Below are 20,600 nucleotides of genomic sequence, written 5' to 3'. Positions count from 1 at the left end.
CTCAGGTCTTCCTGATTCTAGTCTCAGTACTCTGTGCACCGATGGGGAACCTATCATTTCTCAAAACAGTTCATTCTGATTTTGGATAGATTGTTGGGATGATGTTTTAGTTTTTTACATTGAGTCTAAATTTGCCTCTTTAAAACAAGTTCATTGTTCTCAGTTCTGTCCTCTTGGGGAAATCAAACAATTCCATTACACTGTGACCTTCTTGAGGGCAAGGACTATGATTTTGCCTTTCTTTATATGCCAAGCACTTAGTACTGGCTCCCAGAAAACATTAGGTGCTTCATAAATGTTCATTGATTGATTGATTTGTGCTCCCCCAATAAACAAAAAAAGATAGGTATTAAATTTATTATTATCGTAATTTTATAGATGAGAAAATTGAGACCCAGATTCTTAAAAAATTGCCCAGGGTCCCACAGTTAATAAGTTGAGAAGCAGCAGCTGAATCCAGCGTTCTCCTGATTTCAAGTCATTTTTCTTCTACTCCATCATTCTGTTTGTTCCTTGCAAGGTCTAATGCTAGAAAAGTAAAGAAGAGAAAGCTGCAGTATAGTCTGGGGAAGAGTAGTCTAGGAAGGGGATGAGCAGCAGGATCAACAGGGAGATAAGGATTTCTGGGGCCTGTCATTAGGATGTTACAAGGAAGAAAAGAATTGTTCTACTTTGAAATTCTCTGTGATTATCTCCTGTTATAGTCTACACTGCAAGAAGGTAGAGAAGGAAAAAATTCTCTATTTGTTATTTTAAACCAATCCCAATATAAGTGCAAATGATTTTTTTTTAAATCATGTATTTATTTTGCATTCTATGATCTTGTCTCAATGGACTTCTGCTTGTGTCTTCTTCATGATATTCCAACTTCCATTGCCTTGTGGACAGGACTTATTTAGGCTTCCTATCCCTATCAGTATTACTTTGGAATGACCCTAGATTTCAGAATACATCTCCTCTTGGTTTTTTTTTTTTCAGATGAATGTTGAATACAGCAAATGACATCTATTATTTTTCAATGTGTTGATTGATTTCACTGATTTTTTTTTCTTTTTCCTCTTTTTATTTGTTTTACAAAATAATTATTTGTTATAAGGGATGAATCTCTGGGAAAGAGAAAATAATAGGGAGAAAATATAGGTCACAAAAACTAATGATAAAAACAATCTATTCTTTTTAAAATAAAGTTTTAGAGTAGTTCGAAAAAACACCCTCTCTGGGGAATATAGTGCATATTTTAAAGGTCAGTCTTCCAAGGATGTAAATATAAAAGCTGTAACCCTGAATAATTAGAAGGAAGGTGTTGCTTTTCACAAAAATAGAGAGGTAATGGTGGGATAAGCTTTGGTGGATGCTGACAAGTTCTGTTTTGTATATATTGAATATTGCATTTTCTATCACAGATACTAATGCCTATCTCATTTCCTTTTTTTGGGTTTTGAGTCAGGTCTCCTCAAATTCAACTCAGTGTCCTTAACAAAGTTTATTGCCCACATTTTCCCTTTTTTTTTGCTATGGGGGAGAAGCGCCACCGTCCAGTGCTGATCTTTGCTGATGCTGATTTTTTCACTCAGCATCTGGCCCCTTTCAGGGATTCTCTGAAGTTGACATTTGCCATCGTTATCTATGTTTACATCTCACTAGCCAGGAATGGCCACAGTGCACTGCTCTGCTGACTTTCCAAGTAGACCGAGTGGCAATATTTCTTCTCTGCTTGTACACTACTCCATGACCCAGGTTGCCTGGGGCAGAGGGAGGATTAGGACTCTGCGGGGTAAAATATTTGTGGTCAGAAATTACAGTCATTTCATGACCACCATTCCAGTCCTCAGTTTAGCTCTTGTAGCTCATTTGTATATTCAATGGAACATTTACATTCTGGCTGTTTCTTATTTCCTCCAGATGGATCAGGAGACAAACAAGCTCTCCCCAAATATTGCCACACTTCTCATGCTCATGCTTGAATTCATATAAACTGATGTCTGCTGAGGGTTTTCCAGAGCCTTGCAAGATGATTTAAGATTTCATAGAATCACTGAATCTCAGAATCAGAAGGGAGCTTACATGCTATCAATTAATCACTTAGAATAAGGGATGAGACCTTTGACTGTTGGTCTAGCAAACATATGAGAGTAAAAATAAAGGTAATCTTGGAAATGGATGGCACTTAGTGGGTAAGGGACTAGGAAAGAATGTGGCACTTTCCACCAAAGATTCCAAGGAAGTAGATGTGGAAGGAGAGCATTCCAGGCATGGAGAAACAGCCAATGTAAAGAAATAAAGATGGGATAAGATAGATTTCTCAGTGAAGAATTAGAAGTTGATTAGTATGGATGGATAATATCATGCCATTTCATACAACCTCTATCTGAACTGGCTCTTCTCTAAAGCTCTCTCAGATATTTTGTTGTGTAGACTCCAACTGAAAAACTCAAAAACCTTTTCCAATGCCTGGCAAACAGTAAATGATTAATAAATGCTTTTTGATTTGACTTGGCTTTGGAAGTAGCCTATTCCGTGTTTAGTAAAAATTTCCAATATTCATGGAAATAATTATATCTACTCATCTATTCAATTTTCTCATATTTCAATATTGTGGGATTGCTCTGCTAGGGAGATTTTCTTATAGAAAGCCATAATTTGCTTTCTGAAACTTAGATAGTCATTATTCTTAGTTAGAAAAACTTCTGAGACAGACCAAGCAGAATAAGGTTATCTTATTCTACTGGCCAGATGTTCACATCCTGGCCAGATTTTCAAACTCCCTATCCGAATCTCTTCTATTGCCTTCCCTCTGGGATTTCCTCAATTTATACTGTATAGCATGTGAATATTTTTTGTGTTTCTCCATCATTAGACTGGGAGCTCCTTGAGAGCTCCGCTAGTTTGCCTTTTTTAGTATCTCCAGTGCTTAGCAAAGGACCTGGAACATACTAAACACTTAGTAAATGCTTATTGGCTATTGATTGTCTGATAGACAAACTGTTTAATTTATCTTGGTGTCTATATTCTATCTTCCACCTTTGATTTCATGTCTTTTTTAGTAGACAAAAATCATTAGGAAAAAGACTTTCTGCAAGACTGGGGAACCAAGGAAGGGGGAATAGACCCTCAAACAGTTTCTATTCTATATATATTTATATCTGCAGATATGTATGTGTGAAGGGGGGCACTGATGCAACATGTAACAGATTAGTATGATCTAAGGTATAATAAAATGAGATTCTAACAATTGTAGAATGACTGGACAATTTATGGCATATGAAGGTAATGGAATAAAATCTTCCTATAAAAAAGACAAAGAAGATGTTTTCAGAAAAGTCTAGGAAGACAGTTTAAACTGATACAGAGTAACATGATAAGAACCAAGAGAAAAAAGTAGTGCAACAATAACAATATCATAAACACAACAATTTTGAAAGACTTAAGAAGGTGGATCAATGCCCAGTCATGATGTGATGAGACATGTCATCTCCTCAATTGCCAAATTAGATACATGTTTTTAGACATGACCAATGGACAATGTTTGTCTTGACTGTGTTTATTAGTTGCAAGATTCTTTTTCACTTTCCCACTTAGGGGAGTTTGGGGTATAAAAGGGAAAGAAAATGTAAGTTTTTTAAATGAAAAAGCATTAATTAGGTTAAAAAATAAAACAAAGGATCCAAGATGATTCAATAAAGAGCTTAATGTAGGAGACTGAGATTCCTTGTCTGAGACAAAGGCAGAGATCATAGAAAGCTACAAAAAGAGGCAAAATGTCAGCTGATTCTTGAAGAAAAAGACATTTTTGACAATCATACTTGGGGAAGGAATGTGGTTGTAGTCAGTATATGGTTTTTGGCTTTATGAGAAACTTGAGGTCACAAAAATAATTCTGCATAAAAAAAAAAAGCCTCTTTTTCTCTTCCTCCCGGGTCATTTCAGTTCAGACATTTTCAGTCATGTCCTACTCTTTGTGAATCCTAGAGGAATTTTCCTTGGCAAAGAAACTGGAGTTTTTTGCCATTTTCTTCTCCAGCTCATTTTAAAAATGAGGAAACTGAGGCAAAGTGGGCTAAGTGACAGTAAATTATTAGAAGCTAGATTTGAATTGAGGAACATGAGTCATGCTCACTTCAGTATTAGCCTTCTATCTACTGTATCACCTAGCTGTCCTCTACTTCAACTCTCTAACTCTCTAACTAAATTGTTATCCATCTGTATCCTCAACAAAGTGGGGAGGTGACACAGTGGTTGACTGCTAAGATCGGTGTCAGAAAGACTTGAGTTCAAATCAGGTCTCAGATACTAAGAAGCTCTGTGATTTGGAATAAGAAGGAAATAACAATCCACTTTAGTATCTTTCCTAAAAAAAAAAAATCCAAAATGGGATCACAGAAAATTAGAAGGAAACAAATGATCAGAACAAGCACCAAAACAAAGAAAGTTAAAACTATGCTTTGTAATTTTATTAGACAGGTTACTTACCATCACAGGGCTGATGAGGAACCAGAGCTGTGATTTATGTGATATACATGTATATATGTACAGGCACACCTATAACATGTGCACATACATGAATACATATGTATTATATACATAAATGAACATATCCATATGCACATGCTACCACATATACAAACACGCAATACATATACTCACAGATATGGATATAGAGGTATAGATTAAAAAAATCATTGTCAAGGAAATTTTCTTTAACAATGCTTATCTATACCTTAGTTACAATTTATTATTTAAGAGAGTTGCCTGGGGCATTCAGTAAGTTGAGTTACATATATATATATATTGATTAATTTTTGTTGAAATATGTTTCCTCTCAATATCTTTAAAAATCATTGTTATATGAAATTGTTCTCAATATATTGGTAAATTTAAAAAATAAAACAATAAAAGACTTCAATACTATCTGCCCATTTATCAGTCTATATGTTTATTTTTTCTTTTTCAAAATGTAAACTTCTCTCCCTCCTGCCCTCCTCCTTCCTTCCTTCCTTCCTTTCTTTTTCCTTCCTTCTTTCCTTTTTTCCTTCTCCCTTGTGTCCTCCCTCCCCTTCCTCCTTTTTTCCCTATCTTTTTTCCTCCCTTCATTCTTCTCTTCTTTTTTCCCTCTTTCTCTTCATCCCTCCCTCCCTCCTTCCTTCCTTTCCTCCTTCCTTCCTTCCTTCCTTTCTTCTTTTTTCCCCTTCTTTCCTTTTCTGGGATCGTCAGTGGTTCCTATAATAAATACTTAATACATTTTTTGCTGAATCAATTCAAATATACTTTACTGAAATACAGAGTTTATTTTTATTTTTGTGTGTTTGTTTTGTTTTTCTATCCTCAGAACCTAACACAGGACTTAACCCATTGAAAATGCTTAATATACTTATATTATCATATGGAGTCCAAGACACCTGGTTTTCAGTGAAGAGAAAGAGAAAGCTTCTCTGAAACACTAGCAAAATTAATGAGAACTAGATCCTTCCGTCATGCTCATAGTGTGTCAGTGTGGAAATCCTAGGGACCTGGTAACTTTCAGAAGAAGCCTAATTTTCCTAAAGCCATCCCTCTTATCTTCTCCCCTCTAACCTCAGTTTCCTTCTCTGTAGCAAACTAGTAATTGGATTCAAAGTTCTGCGTAAAGCTCTCCAGCTTTGTGGTCCTCTCTCGAGTCAGGAAATTGCTCAGTGACACCCCAGCTGTTTACAGGCAGCTAAAGGGCTCCATTACGAAACTCTGTAGCATTTAAGGGTTGGGGAAAAGATTCTGAGTTGAACTTTTTTGTTTAGAAGGAGAAGCTAGGAAGATATAAAGGCGGGGTGCTCTCAAGGCTGCAGCATTGGTAAGAGTAGATCTCACTTCTCATTCCCCCGCCACCATGTCTCTAGGCCTTCTGTTTTCTGCACTGGGGTTTGTGGTGCTGACTCAAGGTAAGCTTCTCGGTTGTTGGCTAGCCTATTTAGTGGGAAAATCCTGGACTGAAATAAGAAAATGAACTTTAAGGACAAATAGAAAGTTTTGCATGTGGCGATAAAGAATCCATTTCACTAGTACAGAAGTGGGGAAGCGTATTGAGAAAGCAGATTTTGTTTTTCTGAAAAAAAAGATCTGAAAGTTTTAGTGGATTGAATATAGAATAGCAATATGATGTGGTAATTAAAACAAGCAAGCAAACAAACAAACAAAACAATTATGGGAGTTTGGGCCACATTAAAAGAGGCAGAATAGAAAGGCCCAGTTGTCTTCTGCCCTGATCAGATCTTATCTTGTGGGATATTGTGCTTAACTCTTGGTGCCAAAATTGGAGAAAAAAGAAGTGTTGGCCAGTTGTATCCAACTCTTCACGATCCAGTCTGGGGCTTTCTTAACCAAGATATTGGAGTGATTTCTTTCTCTAGCTCATTTTGCAGATGAGGAAACTGAGGCAAATAGAGTTAAGTGACTTGCCCAGAGTAATAGAGCTATTAAAGGTCTAAGGTCAGATTTCAATTAGGAAACTTGGAGGTTCTGGATAGTGGTAGTGTATTATATTTTATCATGTTATGTTATATTATGCTACATTATATTAAGTTGTGTGATATCATTTCATGGTATCTTATACAGCATTATATTTAATTGTATTATATTGTATCATATTATAATTCATACTTAATAGCAGATTACTGAATGGTGTGGGAGTTACTGTGTCCATTCCCTTTGCCTAAAGCTCTCCTCTCTTCAAATCTCAGGCTTATATGATCTAGGGCAGGTTTATTCCTAGAGGGGCTTTGGCTTCTGAGGGGGCAGAGGGGCAATGATAAGCTTCCTTTTCTCACATACTTTGGTTCCTGAAACTCCACCAGAAGCAAATATTTAAAGCTTAGGTTTGTTTTATTTTTGCTTTTATAAACTTTGGGTTCGTGTCTGTCTTCCTGAAGAGGAGAATAGAAAAGTACTCAATATCCTACGTAAAGTTATACATGAAGAGAGTACGGGACAGGTATTTTACTCCATATACACAAAATAAATACTAAACATAAAAGATTAACGATGTATATTGAAAGGACGATATAAAAGCGGAATCAGTAACAACTTATAATCCAAAGGGAAACCGATACTTTATTTTCATCAGAACATAAAGCAGCTTGCAAGACTTCTGAGGCATTTCTATTTCTCCTCAGTTTGGTTTTGTCTCCTTCAAAATCTTTATCTTCTAATAAGCTGGGCTAGGGTTCCATCTCTACCTTGTGATGATTATCTTCTCTAGTGAATAAGCTTTCCCCTTCCTTCCACTCCATCAAGACCTCTATAACTCACAAAGTCACTTGCAATGGTGGACACGTTCACTCATCATTGTCGATTATCATCAAGGTCAATCATCAGTCAGCTACTCAGAAAAAGGAAATAGCAGAAAAGGTAGCCAGAGGCCCGGGAACATAAACTTCTTTATTCTCCTGCCATGTGACAGCAGTCAACAAGATGCCTTACTAGAAAGGGCCAGCCTCGGCTGCCACCCTTCATCCAAAGTCTTGGAGTTTCATGATATTTCCTGAGAGATCAAAGGAAGAGAGAGCCAGATGGAAGCAGTTTCTCTTTTTAGTTGACATTTGTCTCTCTACCACTATCAGTTAAAAAAAAAAAAAGATTTATTAAGGATTTCCAGATACAATGCTAAATACTGCCCTCAGAGAGCTTACAATCCAACAGAGGAAGGCAATGCACAAAAGGAAGCTGAAAAGGAAGGAGGTGGAAAGGCTCTTAAGGGAGGGCCATGATGGACAGGTTCAAAGGAAAGCTAGTCAGGTAGGAAATGTAGAGATAGTTGGCCTGGATGCTCTTAAGTGCTCCGCCCTCCAATCAAAGGGGCCTCAGAGACAGAAGGTGCTAATGAAGTGGGAGTTCTAAGCCTGGTACAGCTAAGGGAATTTTCTGAATTTTCAGTCTTATTCGCATTTGTGCCTTTAACCTCAGGCAGATGTTAGACAAAGTTAGGAAGGCTACATTGCCCAAATATACTCAAATATCGAGTCACTTTGCCTCATAGTTCTCAGAAGTTTCCAGAAAAGCCTAGAACACATTAGATTTTTTTATTTGGGTACATCTTGCCCACTCTCTACAGAAGAACATAAGTTTCTTGAGGGCCAGAATTGCTTTTTCTTCCTTCATATTCCCAACACAAAGTAGACTGTGACCAAATGTTTCTTGAATTGACTCTGGAGGTGAATCTTCCCATGAATTGCCAATTCTCTTATTCTTTCATGACTTCTAAGGTCCAATCTGGGACATGAACTGCTTCTGTCCTATTATAAATAAGTATATTATATATCGTATATGTTATATATATATAATATATACAATATATATACTACATAATATATATAAGCATTATTGTATTATATATAAGTAGGAGCAAAAACAATAACAATGATGTAATTTACTCAGGGGGAAGGGAATTAGTAAATATGTAAATATCCACATGGAACAAATATATATTGTATATATAGCAAATGGGATGGAGGGGAATAGAATAAGTATTTATTAAGCACCTGCTATGTTCTATGAATTTTATAAATTTTATAAATATTTATAAGTATTATTTCATTATAAATAAACATAAATATTATTTTATTTAATCCTCACAACTCTGGAAAGCACATGCTATTAATATGCCCATTTTGTAATTGAAGCAGCCATGGCACTGAGAGATTAAGCAAGTGACTTGCTCAGGGTCATGTGGGTTACATTTGAACTCAGGTCTTCCTACCTTCAGGCTCAATACTCTATCCCTTGTGCCGCCTAGCTACTTCAGTGGGATAGTTTCTAGTATTAAATGCATCTCTATCTCTATGAAATAAAATCAGAGTCAAATCAAAATGTTTATTAATCACCTGATATTCACAGATGACATCAAATTGTTAATATCCATTTGGTGGCAAGATTCAAAATGTTCTATCAGTAAAACATTACATGGCTCTCCTATCTTGCAGAAGTTTTTTTTTTTCCCAATTACATCAAAATGCCATTTGAACCCGATAAGTATAGTATTCCTCATGTCTCACCAAGAAAAGATAGAAAATGAAGGCTTTGAACTTAAATCTGGAAGCTGCATTGAACAAAAAGATGGAAGTGATACTTGTCAATAGGTAAAGTAATCTTAGAGGAGAAAGCATTGCCAGCTGGGTAGGTAGAGAGTCCTCCTTTAGAAGACTGATTTTGATTTGAATCTTATAGGAATGGCACCAGCTAGGTGGTGCAGTGGATGGAATGCCAGACTTGTAATTAGGAAGACCTGAGTTCAGAATCTGGCCTTAGTCATTTACTAGTTGTTTTGTTATGCCCTGAATTATATATATAGTCATATATGTATATATAAATATATACATATTTTTATACATATACATATACAAGAGGAAGGGAGGCAGACACATATATGTCTGCCTCCCTTCCTCTTGAATTGAATTGAAATTGAAAACCTTGGAGCACTGACCACCCTTACATACCATTGAGTCATAAACTCCAGGAGCTTTATCTCAATCCTTGCTAGGATAATTCCCCCTTGTTTGGAGTATTGCCCCTCAACTCTCTGTCTTCTGTCTGTGTCCTTCTTATCTTGGCCCGTATCCTATCAGGATTAATTTATGATCCTTTTCTGGAATTATGCCTCCCAACATCCTTGGTCCCCTCATCTGTCTTTGTTAAACCCTCACTAGCTAAAACCATATACACATTCTCTGCCTCGGTTTATCTGTGCCAAATGCTTTGGACAAGAGTCCCATCTGGCCAGCTAGTTGGGACTCTCCACATTAAAATATTAAAAACCAATCTCTATCTTGCCTCAATTTCTCTGGTATTACAGTGTGACCCTGGGTAAGTCCTTTTACCCTATTTGCCTAGTTTCCTCATCCATAAAATGGGCTAGAAAAGGAAATCACAAACCACTCTAGTGTCTTTGCCAAGAAAACATCAAACAGGGTCACAAAGTGTCAGACAAGATTTTAAAAAGGTGTCTAAAGAATAACAACAATTTGAAGAAATTGAACAAATAAAATAATAAATCAGCCAATGGAGACATGAGAATACAGATGGAAGGTCACATTTAAGGAACTGAAAGAAGTTCATGTATCTATGTCATAGAATACATAGAGAATTAAAATATTAGAAGACTAAGGTAAAAAGCAAAGGCCAAGTTATGAAGCTGGGGGAGCTCATCAAGAAGTGAAGTCTTATGGTAACATCCAAACTTGAGAAAAAATCATTCTGGCAGTTGAGTATATGATAGTTTGAGTGAGGGAGATACTTGAGGCAGAGACAAATTATTGGCATAATCAATAGAATCAAAGAATCAGATGATGAAAGCTTAAAAAGGGTTTTGACTGAGGGACAGAAGAGAAGAGGATGCTTCACATGACATGTGAAGGAAGGACAGGACTCATCAACAGATTGACTATTTGGAGAGTGTGTGTGAGAATTCAAGGATGACATCAAACTTTTGAGTTTTTTGGAGGAGAATGATGTTGAAAAAAGAAAATCATCTGGAGGCGGGATTGAGTTCTGTTTAAGATGTCTACAGGAGATCCAGTTTGAGTTGTCCTGGGTACAATTAATGATATATGACTATAGTTTAGGTGAATGATCAGGGGCAGATTTGGGGAGAATCTGCATGGAGATGATCATCAAACTTGATGGGAGATGATGAGAAAAGAGACAATAGAGAGGAAGAAGAGAAAGCGATCAGGCAGAGACTTGTGAGACACTCAGGGTTAGATTTACAATTATTGAAGAGAAAGTTATCAATGATGTTAAATGCTATGGAGTCATAGTAAAAGGTGAAAATTAGTGCTATTTAAAAAATATATGTTATAAATAGTTTGGGAAATACAGACCTTTAAGTTTTTTTTTTTTGTTGTTGTTGTTGTTATTCCAGTATTTATTATAGTGTCTGGCACATAGTAGGCACTTAAAGAACACTAGGTGATTTGAGTTGATTTTTAGCCTACTTCTTCCAATAAACTGCCCTACTAAGGCAGGAAGACATTGAGCTTCAATAAAAAGAGTTCTTTAATGATTATACCTGCAAGGATAACAAAGCTCCTTGCCTCCTCTTGTTTCTGACCTATAAAGGTCATTAAATCTTAAAGCCTGTTTGAGAGTGTTCAAATTACCAGTAGAAATTAGATTATATGATTTTTGAAGCCTCTTCCATCTGAAATTTTGAGATTCTTTGGAAGGATTAAATGAAAGAAAGGATATGAAATTGCCTGTAATTTTGCAAGGACTTCAGATTGTGATGTATTTCAGTTTCCTCATTCTTCAGAAGGAAGTTGGTCCCCACATCCTTAATTCAATGTCTCTTCTTCCTTTCTAGCAATGATTATAAATAAACCACAAGAATTCAAGCAATATGAAGTGGTTTATCCTCAAAAACTACATGTCGTGCAAAAAAGAGAGATCCAAGAAAATCGAACAGAGCCTAATGGCAAGGAGGTAACCACTGCAGATGCCCTTATGGGGTAGTCATCTCGGCCAGGGATTGAATGTAGCCCTTCCCAAATCAAATTTTCTGGGATGAATAAAATCTCACAGCTTGATCCCATACCCCAAATGTCTGTCCCATTCACACTGCCCCATTTCACTATAGCCCACTCTCATATAGTGAGCAGGTCCATGAAATTGCAAAAAAAAAAAAAAAAAAAATTGGCTTGCATTGATCTAGTTCATCAAGCTCTTCAAATTATTTTATATTTTGTGTAATATTTGTCTCATTTTACAGATTTGCCTCATATTTACATTTTGCATAATATTTGTCTCATCTTTTACAATTTTTTCTCATATTTACATATCTGTTTCATTTTGTGCCTGCGGCAGACCTATGAGGTAGATGCTATTATTATCTCCACTTTACAGATGAGAAAAATGAGGCTGAGAGGGGTTAGGTAATTTTCCCAGCATCACATAATTTATAAGTTATTGAGAAAAAATTAGGAATTAAGTCTTCCTAAAGTTCTTTAATCCATCACCCCCCAAAGAACCCAGACTTTCTCAGGAGGTCATTATCTACTTTGACGTGCCATGTTTTCACTTGAGGTAGGTGCCTCAGCATGAGTGATGGAACCTAACTACATGGGTCAGCTCACGAGGCTTTGCCCAAATATAATTAGATTGTCATGTTACAACAATGAGCAACAATCATGTCTAGAGCTTCATTAGACACCCTCCGCCATTTTTAGGTAGTCAAAAGACATCCACCTTTAGTCTTTTGCATTTGAGCTTACCCAAAGTCCATAAATGTGTCGTTTAACCCCTCAGATAATGTCCTAGCACAAGGGCTTGTAAGCTTTTTGGTATATAGACTCCTTTGAGTGTTAGTGTAGACTATGGACCCCCTCCTATTCACAATGTTTTTGAATGAACAAAATAAATACATAGAATCTTAAAGGCAATAAATCCTATAAAAATAATTCAGGGCTTTGTTGCTAGGTATTGCCTATAGTCATGCTTTTCAATAGAGAGACATTTTAATAATTGGCTCATTTAATGCTTAAAGCTCAGTCTTCTGGTGCATAAAAGCCAATAGACTACAAGTAGCATTTGAAAGATTCCTAAATAGGACAAGGTAGGTTGAACAAAACTAGAACTTTTATTGAATTACTGAAGGCAAAGGGGAAGAAAGAAAGAACTGATAGCAGAAGGGGGAGATCTATATTAGGTAAAATAATAAACTGATCAGCAAATACCCAAAGGAAAGCTGATATCTCAAGCTGCTGTTTTGCAAACAGAGAGAGCAGTAGAAAGCTCCAGAGTTGTAAGTAATAGCTCAACTTCATATTATAGACTAGCAAATTGATGACTTACTATCTTAATGAAATAGTAAAAATCCCTTGCCACACCCATTATATTTAAATACAGTTTTCAATCAAGCAACAGTGACTTTTCCCATTAAAAATTCATAGAACCTCTCTGTGGCCAGTTTAAAAATTCCTGCCCTAGAACTTCTGTATGAAATTGCTGAAGGGTTACGATCTCCATGGGAGGGATGGTGTTTCTACACTAGGGCTTTGCTAGACTGATTTAATCATTACTCCTTCCTGAAAATGGGTTAATCATATCTGCACTATTCTCTGAGGTTTATTCCAGCTTAGAGTATCATTAATCAACTTAGAAGACTAAAAAATAAATAAAAAACCAATTAATAAGCTTTGGTTTGATTGCTAATTATGACTTTTTGTTTTTAGGAAGAATATGAATTGGAAGTGCAATATCAAATTATATTAAATGGGGAAAATGTGATCTTTCAACTACACCAAAACAAGTGAGTCTTGTTGTCTAACCTAAACTTTTTTTTAAAATCCATTTTGGATTTCCGAACACATGCCTTCAAACTGAAGATGGAGGAACTTCTGTAAAATGAATGGCAAATATACCTTCACTTTTGTTTTTCATGATGATCTTTTCTAAGGAGAGAGGAGGACTTAGATATCCCTGGAGAGCCACTAGCCTTCTAATAGCAGAAGTGAAGGATAGCCTTGATGGGAATTCTGATATTTTAAGAGAATCACGAAGATTCAGATTCAAATCTTATTTCTGTCTCTTACTATCTATGCTACAATGGGAAAGTCCCAATATCTCTGACCTTCAGGTTTTTTGTCTATAAAATGGGAAGTAGATATAGATATAGTATCTATATCTAAAACATGTCAGAGTACTCAAGAAGGATGATACATGTTTTGTAAACTTTAAATTAATATACAAATTTCAATTTCTAATTATTAAAATTATTGTGAATTTGACTGAGGAACAGAATTAAAAGAAACACAGGACCTGAGGAAATAGTATGGATTCTAAAGAAAGGGGAAGAGAAATGGGAATAGGGGAAGAAGAGTAGCCAAAAGGAGGGGAATAGAATCAGATGCCTAGTTGAGGGAATCTGAGTAGGATTTTGTGTGACCAAAACAAAGGAATAGCAAGCAGATGTAATTTGATTAATTCTCGGCCTCAATTGTCATCAAGATGTTGGAAAAAAGGGTAGTTTTGACTTAGAGCCAAGGGAGTTTCTTTGCCTATAAAATAACTGCCTTTAATAATCCAGAGGATCCTAAAAGTCCTTTTATAGATCACCCCTGAACAACACATCGGAGGGAGCTGGGGACTCTGAGAGACAAAAAACTATGAGTGTATATTCTAGGCATGGGTGACTTGTGCAACCTTTGCAAACTCATAGAGGGACATGGAGGTAGGATATAGATTACATATGAATAACAGTAAGTAATCCAGTGTATTGGGGGGAAGCGATGAGAAACCAGTCTGGAAAGATTAATTATAATCTGATTGTAAGGATTTTTAAGTATTTAATAGAGGAACTTGCATTCTATCCTCAGAGCAATAAGAATTTAATGAAACTTTGTGATAATGAGAGAAGTTTGGCTGGACCTGTGCTTTAGTAATATCAATTTCCCAGCTATGTGATAGTGCATGAGGAGGCAGAAATTGGAAACAGGAAAACCAGTTAGGAGGAGGTTATTACAATAATCCAGTTGAAAAGAAATGAGTTTAGTAGTTGTGGACAGAGGGAAAAGAAGATGAAAAAGATATGATGGACAGGCTGTTAGCAAGAGTTAAGATTTCAAGGGGATAGAAATTCAAGGTTGAAAACATTTAAGAGCCCAGATTCTTAATTTTATGGCTAGAGGGTCCTAAGATTCAGAAAGGACCTGCATATGGAGAGGTGGGATTTGGAGTCATGTCTTCATACTCACTTCTGTGATGGATGACAGCAAGAATTCTTCATTTGGGTAAAGACTAGACTAGCTGATCATTGGATTTCCCTCCATCCAACTCTAAGGCTCTGTAGTTTCTATAAAAACTACATAGAGACAAGTCATGAACAGATTTTTCCTTGCTTAATCCTGATTTTGACTTTATCATGTATAACTAGTGCCTACTTTTTCTCCTCAGTGACCTCCTGTCTCCGGACTACACAGAAACATATTACTTATCTGATGGAAAGAAGATCACCACCAGTCCTCAGATGATGGTAGTGATGGGGTTTACCTAAGCAACTTCTGGGATTTCTTGGACTTTGTTGACAGTCATTTGCATGCTGTATAGGGCACACATGCCTTGGATAGACTTGGCCATCCATCCAAGGACTGAGACCTTGACTCATTGGATTGTAGATTGAGATCTGAAAGGGATTTGGAGTCCAACCTCCCTCATTATAAAGATGAAAAAAAAAAGAATCATAGAGAAGTTAAACAAGGGACTGGTTTTTGGGAGTCTTTCACTATCCTTCACTATCAAATTGATTCCATTAGCATTTATTAAATACCTTCTGTCTTTGATACAATTTATGCCATTTTGATAGCCCCCTAAGGAAAAACAACTTTGTAATCAACGGACAAATGTAAGGCAGTGAGGTAGAACGTGGTTAGAACTCTGGATATGGAATCAGAAAAAATTGAGTTCAAAACTTTATATTTACTAGATGTGGAACTATGGACAAATCACTTAACTGATGTTTGCCTCAGTTTCTTCAACTGCAAAATGAGATAATAATAATCCCTAACTCCCAGGATTGTTGCAAGTATTAAGTGAGCTAATATTTGTAAAAAGGCTTTTTGGACATTAAGTGCTACATAAATGTTTATTTTCTTCCCTTACTCCCAATAAACTTTTGTTAGTACTTGACTTTTTTTAATGAGGTATTTAGACACTGGTTTCTCAGGCCTCTTCCAACTCTTTCTTATGATTACTTGATCAAGGGAGAATGGGCCAAGGAGCCAAAAATAAACATTTAGTAAAATCAAATTGTCATTCTCAAGGCAAAGTCTCTTATGACTCAATCAAGGAACTTTAAAGACCATTTTCCAAAAATAAGATGATGCAGGAGGAGCCATTCATTATACCACTCATATTCCAATAGCTCTACCAGTCAATAAACCAATAAGCATTTATGAAGTACTTACTATGTGTCAAGTACTCTGATAAATGATGAGTGCAAATACAAGAAAATCAAACATCCTTACTTTCTACGGTCTTGGGATCCCATGCATCATCTCCTGGATGAGTAATGTTCAATGTAGAAAGTACTGAATGTGGGTCCTGAGCCCAGATTGCTTAACAATTTGTTATATATGATAAGAATGGAAAAGAACAAAGGAGGGACAATTGCCTAGGAGCTGGGAATGAGTGATGGGATTCTGAGGAGTGTGAGACACAGAAACGGGCTCTACAATTCTTACTGATTATGTAGTTTAACATATAGGAATCAACTTTTGGAAAACCTAACCAAAAATGAACATGTTTTCCTTTGAAATTATGTATTTGTTAGAGTCTTGGGAATCTCCTTTACACAGATATTTCTGTGTCTTGGATGAATGGTCTTGGAGACCCATGAAACTAGAGGATAGAGCAGAGGGTAGGAAATTGTAATGGAACTTTCTCTGTAGTTGATGACTAAAAATTACTGCCCAGAGTAGTGAGAGGGACTCATCCAGAGTCACAGTTTTAATCTTTGTCAGAAGCAGGACATGGACCCTGGTTCTCCATCCACTAGACCATCCAGCTTCTTAGTTCTAGATTCAAGGGTCCAATTCTAAAATCTTGTATCTTTAACATGAATTTTCATGTTAAATTTTCCAATTTTCATTGGAACAATTCATTTTCATTATGGAACATCAGCAAAAAATTAGAATGCCCCCAGTCATTCTGACCTGCTGCAACTTTGGGGAATTTTCTGTGGTCCCCATAGGCATGAGACACAGGCTTTCCATTAAGTGAAGTAGTAACAGTAGTTGTGAGAGTGTCAGTATCAACTCTGTGTGACAAGATAAAGACAGGAGCTTGGGCCACCATTGCACATTTGTGGTTTCCTGCAATACTTTCTTTCATAACCCATTTTACTTCTGTCCTTTCTAGAAACACTGCTATTACCAAGGTCACATCCTGAACGAGGAGGACTCAGTTGCCAGCCTCAGCCTGTGTGAGGGATTGAGGTGAGAACAGTTTTGTTGATAACAATAGTATTGAGTTCTAACAGTTAGATTCAGCATTGCTGCAAGCCCCAATCCAAGCAATGAGCATTTATTGAACACCTATCATGTGAAAGGCATTATGAGTTTAAAAAAAAGCAATCTTGATCTTTCAAAAACTGCTGGCATCTAATTTTTAAAATTGCCTTTTAGTTTATCTCCCTTAATACAATGCAAACTCTCTAAGCTCAGACTTTCATTTTTTTAACCATCATATTCCCAGTGGTTAGCACAAAGGAGGTGCTTAATAAATGTTTATTGATTGATGATTAAATCAGGAAAAAAAGGGAGTTGGGTTACAATACATGAATCATAGACACAGATAAACAGATATATATTATATATGTATGCCTCATATATGTTTGATGCATATATATATATGTATGTGACAAAATACAAACACATATAATGTTATATTATCCATAGCAGAATTATATATAATGTAATGTATAGTATGCATAATATTATATGTAATTATAATGTTATGTTATACATGCACAACATTTATACATATATCATAATATATATAACAGTATAGAATCACGATATGTGTATATATGACATAGTTTATTTATTTTATGTCATTTACTAATGTAACTTTCAGTTTTCCATCGGGGTGCATAGACAGGGCCCCAATTAAGGAGATTTATTAACATCCTCTTAAAGGCTCTGGCTATTACCTAGGTTGGACAGCCTTAGACAATAGAATTTAGAAAGTACAATAGATAATAATCCAATGTTCCTTCAAATCAGTAGAAACAACTAAGCTTATTATGAATCATTTGCTAAAATAGGAAGCACCAGGAGGGACATATCCCTCCCATTTGATGTTTCCTTCCAGTGCTGATCACAAACCTAGTAAGTCATTCCCGGCTCAGTCCAATATTCTCCCAGCAGGAGCCTCCTTTAAAAAGAGCCTTAAAGTGTCTCTCTCCCTGAAACCTTGTACCCCAGGTTTTGAATTCTTTACCCTTTTCCTCCTAAAATGAATTCATTTTTAAAACATGACCCGAGGGACCCTCTGTCCTATTTGCAACCAGCATGTGATATGATGGTTTATCTTGGTTTCTAGGCTTGTCATTTCCAGCTCTGTTAAAAAAGTCACTATTGTATTCTTTCCTGTCTTATTTCACAGAGGTTTCTTCAAGCACCATAATCAAAGGTACCTAATAGAACCTTTGAAAGATGGTGACCAACAGGCACATGCTATCTTGAAATATGAGGATCTGGATCCTGCAAACCAGACCTGTGGATTAGAGAGCTCAGACCAGAAGCACATCCTAACCCGGAATATTAGAGCAGTCTCCAGCCCCAAAGTGAGCCCACCTTTCATATGTCCCTTTCACCACTTTCCTACAATGACTTCTTCAGCATTGTTTTATTTTATTTTATTTTTTAACAATCCAGATGGTAATTATTTGAAATGCAAATTATCTGAATATTATTTGAATTATGGGGGCTATTATGCCTCGACTTATTTTCAGTTTCTCAGAATCCCTTTCCATTTAATATCAAAAGAGATATTTATAATAAAAATAATCCATAATTTTTAATTTGTTTTTAATATCAACAGAATTTTCGTACATCTCCAAAATATATCAGCCTTCTCTTGGTCATGGATAAAGCTTTTGTAAGTATAAAGATCAATGTTTTTAGCCAACTTTGACCAGCATCCTCATTAAGAATTAACGATGTGATATATAGTGATCAAAAGAGCTAATGTTTTAATATATATAAAAGAATAGTGGAACAGAGTGAGAAGATTACCAAGATAAAGACTGATTTCTTTGGTAAAGAGAACTCCCAGATGAGGAGACTATTTATCAATGCAAACTGGCATCTTGACTCTTAATCTATATTGTCTGAGAGCTTCCCAAAGCTTTAATAGGTTAAGTGCCTTACCCAGGGTGCTACAGCTTGAACATCTCATAGTTAATACTTGAGTGTGAATCTTTCTGGATACAATCAGCTCTTTATTTGTTATAGGGCATCACAGCCCCAGGAAATTATAGTCCAGGACTACTCTGCTCTGCTCAGAATATATCAGAGTGCTGATTTGCATTCTCATTCTCAAATCTAGGAAGGACATGGTCAAACTGAGTAGATTCTGGCAGAGAGCTCTGAGGATGAGGAAGGGGCTGTGGTTTTTTCAATATGAGGATCAATTGAAAGAACTGGGGAGGTTTAACCTGGAGAAGAAGGGAAAAGAGACATGAATACTATCGTGTAAGAGATACATTAGATTGGTCCAGCTTGGCTGGCTGCAGAGAAGCAGCACCAGGAGCAGAGGATGTCTATTTAGTCAATTTAGGCTAGATGTCACCAGCTTCAAACAATTAGACTGGATAAATGTCATGGAGTGCCCAAAGGATGATGGGATCGTCTTTTTTGGAAGTCTTTAGTTAGAACTCGGATGATTTTTTGTCAAATGCTTTGTAGGAAGATTTTACTTTATTTTTGGATTGGGCTAGATGTCTCCAAAGTCCCATCTAATTGAGATTATATGATTCTACAATGTTTCAATTCTCAGTTGAAAATAATTATCATTATTTGAACTATTATTAAAAATCATGTTCTCTCCTTTGGAAATATAAAATCAAAAGGTTTTTTTTTTTTTTTTTTTGCAATTTCAGCTTTCTGATACTAAAAGGTAAAGTTTTAACTGTTTCCAGACTTCAAGAGAGCTACAGAAATCAATCTCTATAATGAGGAGTATGGGAGTAGACAGTATAAGCTAATTGATGAATTTTGCAATAGGGAGAAGAGTAATTATAGTTCTTTCACCTCTGAGTTTTCAAATATATGAAAACATGTCCTCTTTCTAATATTAATGATTTTATAATATAACCATTCCTCATACAAAGAGGTTGGGTTAAAAGAGACATTTACATTATTCTTAATTCCCAGTTTGATAGATGAAAACTGTGATTACTTGGAAGGTTAAATCTCATTAGATCAAGAGTCCTATGTATTAAAAAGTTCACCCACAATTTATTATTAAGAACTTACTGGGGGTAGGAGGCTATGCTAGGGCAAGGGGGGGATATAAAGTTCATCATTTTAGCTAATTAAGGAGAACAATCCTCAGAAATTCTTGGTGATGTTTGAAGAGAAAAGTCATTGAAAACAGAAAAAAATAGGAAGATTTCCTTGGAGGAGGTTTTGCTTGGAGTTATGGGTAAGGGAACTCATTCTGCAGCTCAATAGAGACATGGGGGTGCTAGAGCACATTAGTTCCAGGACAGAGAATAATCCAGAATAGAGATTGGATTTGGTGTCTGGATCTTTGTAACCCCAATCAGAGTTTTCTTGGAAGATTCTGGAATGTTTTGCCATTTCTTTCTCCAGTTCCTTTTACAGATGAGGAAACTGAGGCAAAGAGGGCAAAGTGGCTTTCTCAGGGTCACATGACTAGTCTGAGATCAGATTTGAACTCAGAAAGAGCTCCTACCTTCAGGCCTATCCATTGTACCATCCCCTTGCTCTTTCCTTCATAGCTCTCTGAGTCTGGACAAGTCAAGTCAATTTCTCTGTCACTTAGTTTCATCATTTGCAAAAATTGGAAGGTAGGAAGGAGTTGGATTTACTAATCCTTCTGTGCCTTCTATGTCT

At 36.2% G+C, this 20,600-nt stretch overlaps 1 protein-coding gene across 2 annotated transcripts in view; it reads left to right on the top strand.

The window, feature by feature from the left end:
- The first annotated feature begins 5,751 nt into the window (after positions 1-5,751).
- ADAMDEC1 (ADAM like decysin 1) overlaps positions 5,752-20,600 on the top strand; it is a 33,171-nt gene continuing 18,322 nt past the window's right edge. Inside the window, exons 1-7 of one of the 2 annotated variants that reach the window (XM_051974166.1) lie at positions 5,752-5,912; positions 11,327-11,445; positions 13,194-13,270; positions 14,914-14,992; positions 16,876-16,952; positions 18,124-18,304; positions 18,562-18,618. In XM_051974166.1, the coding sequence (XP_051830126.1) occupies positions 5,861-5,912; positions 11,327-11,445; positions 13,194-13,270; positions 14,914-14,992; positions 16,876-16,952; positions 18,124-18,304; positions 18,562-18,618 (642 nt within the window). In that variant the 5' untranslated portion in view covers positions 5,752-5,860. The remainder of the gene's footprint in view (positions 5,913-11,326; positions 11,446-13,193; positions 13,271-14,913; positions 14,993-16,875; positions 16,953-18,123; positions 18,305-18,561; positions 18,619-20,600) is intronic. The other variant, XM_051974165.1, reaches the window with a different exon arrangement.

This window comes from Antechinus flavipes, chromosome 2 (assembly GCF_016432865.1).
Source record: "Antechinus flavipes isolate AdamAnt ecotype Samford, QLD, Australia chromosome 2, AdamAnt_v2, whole genome shotgun sequence".
NCBI lineage: Eukaryota > Metazoa > Chordata > Mammalia > Dasyuromorphia > Dasyuridae > Antechinus > Antechinus flavipes.
This window is presented reverse-complemented; position numbering and strand designations above follow the sequence as displayed.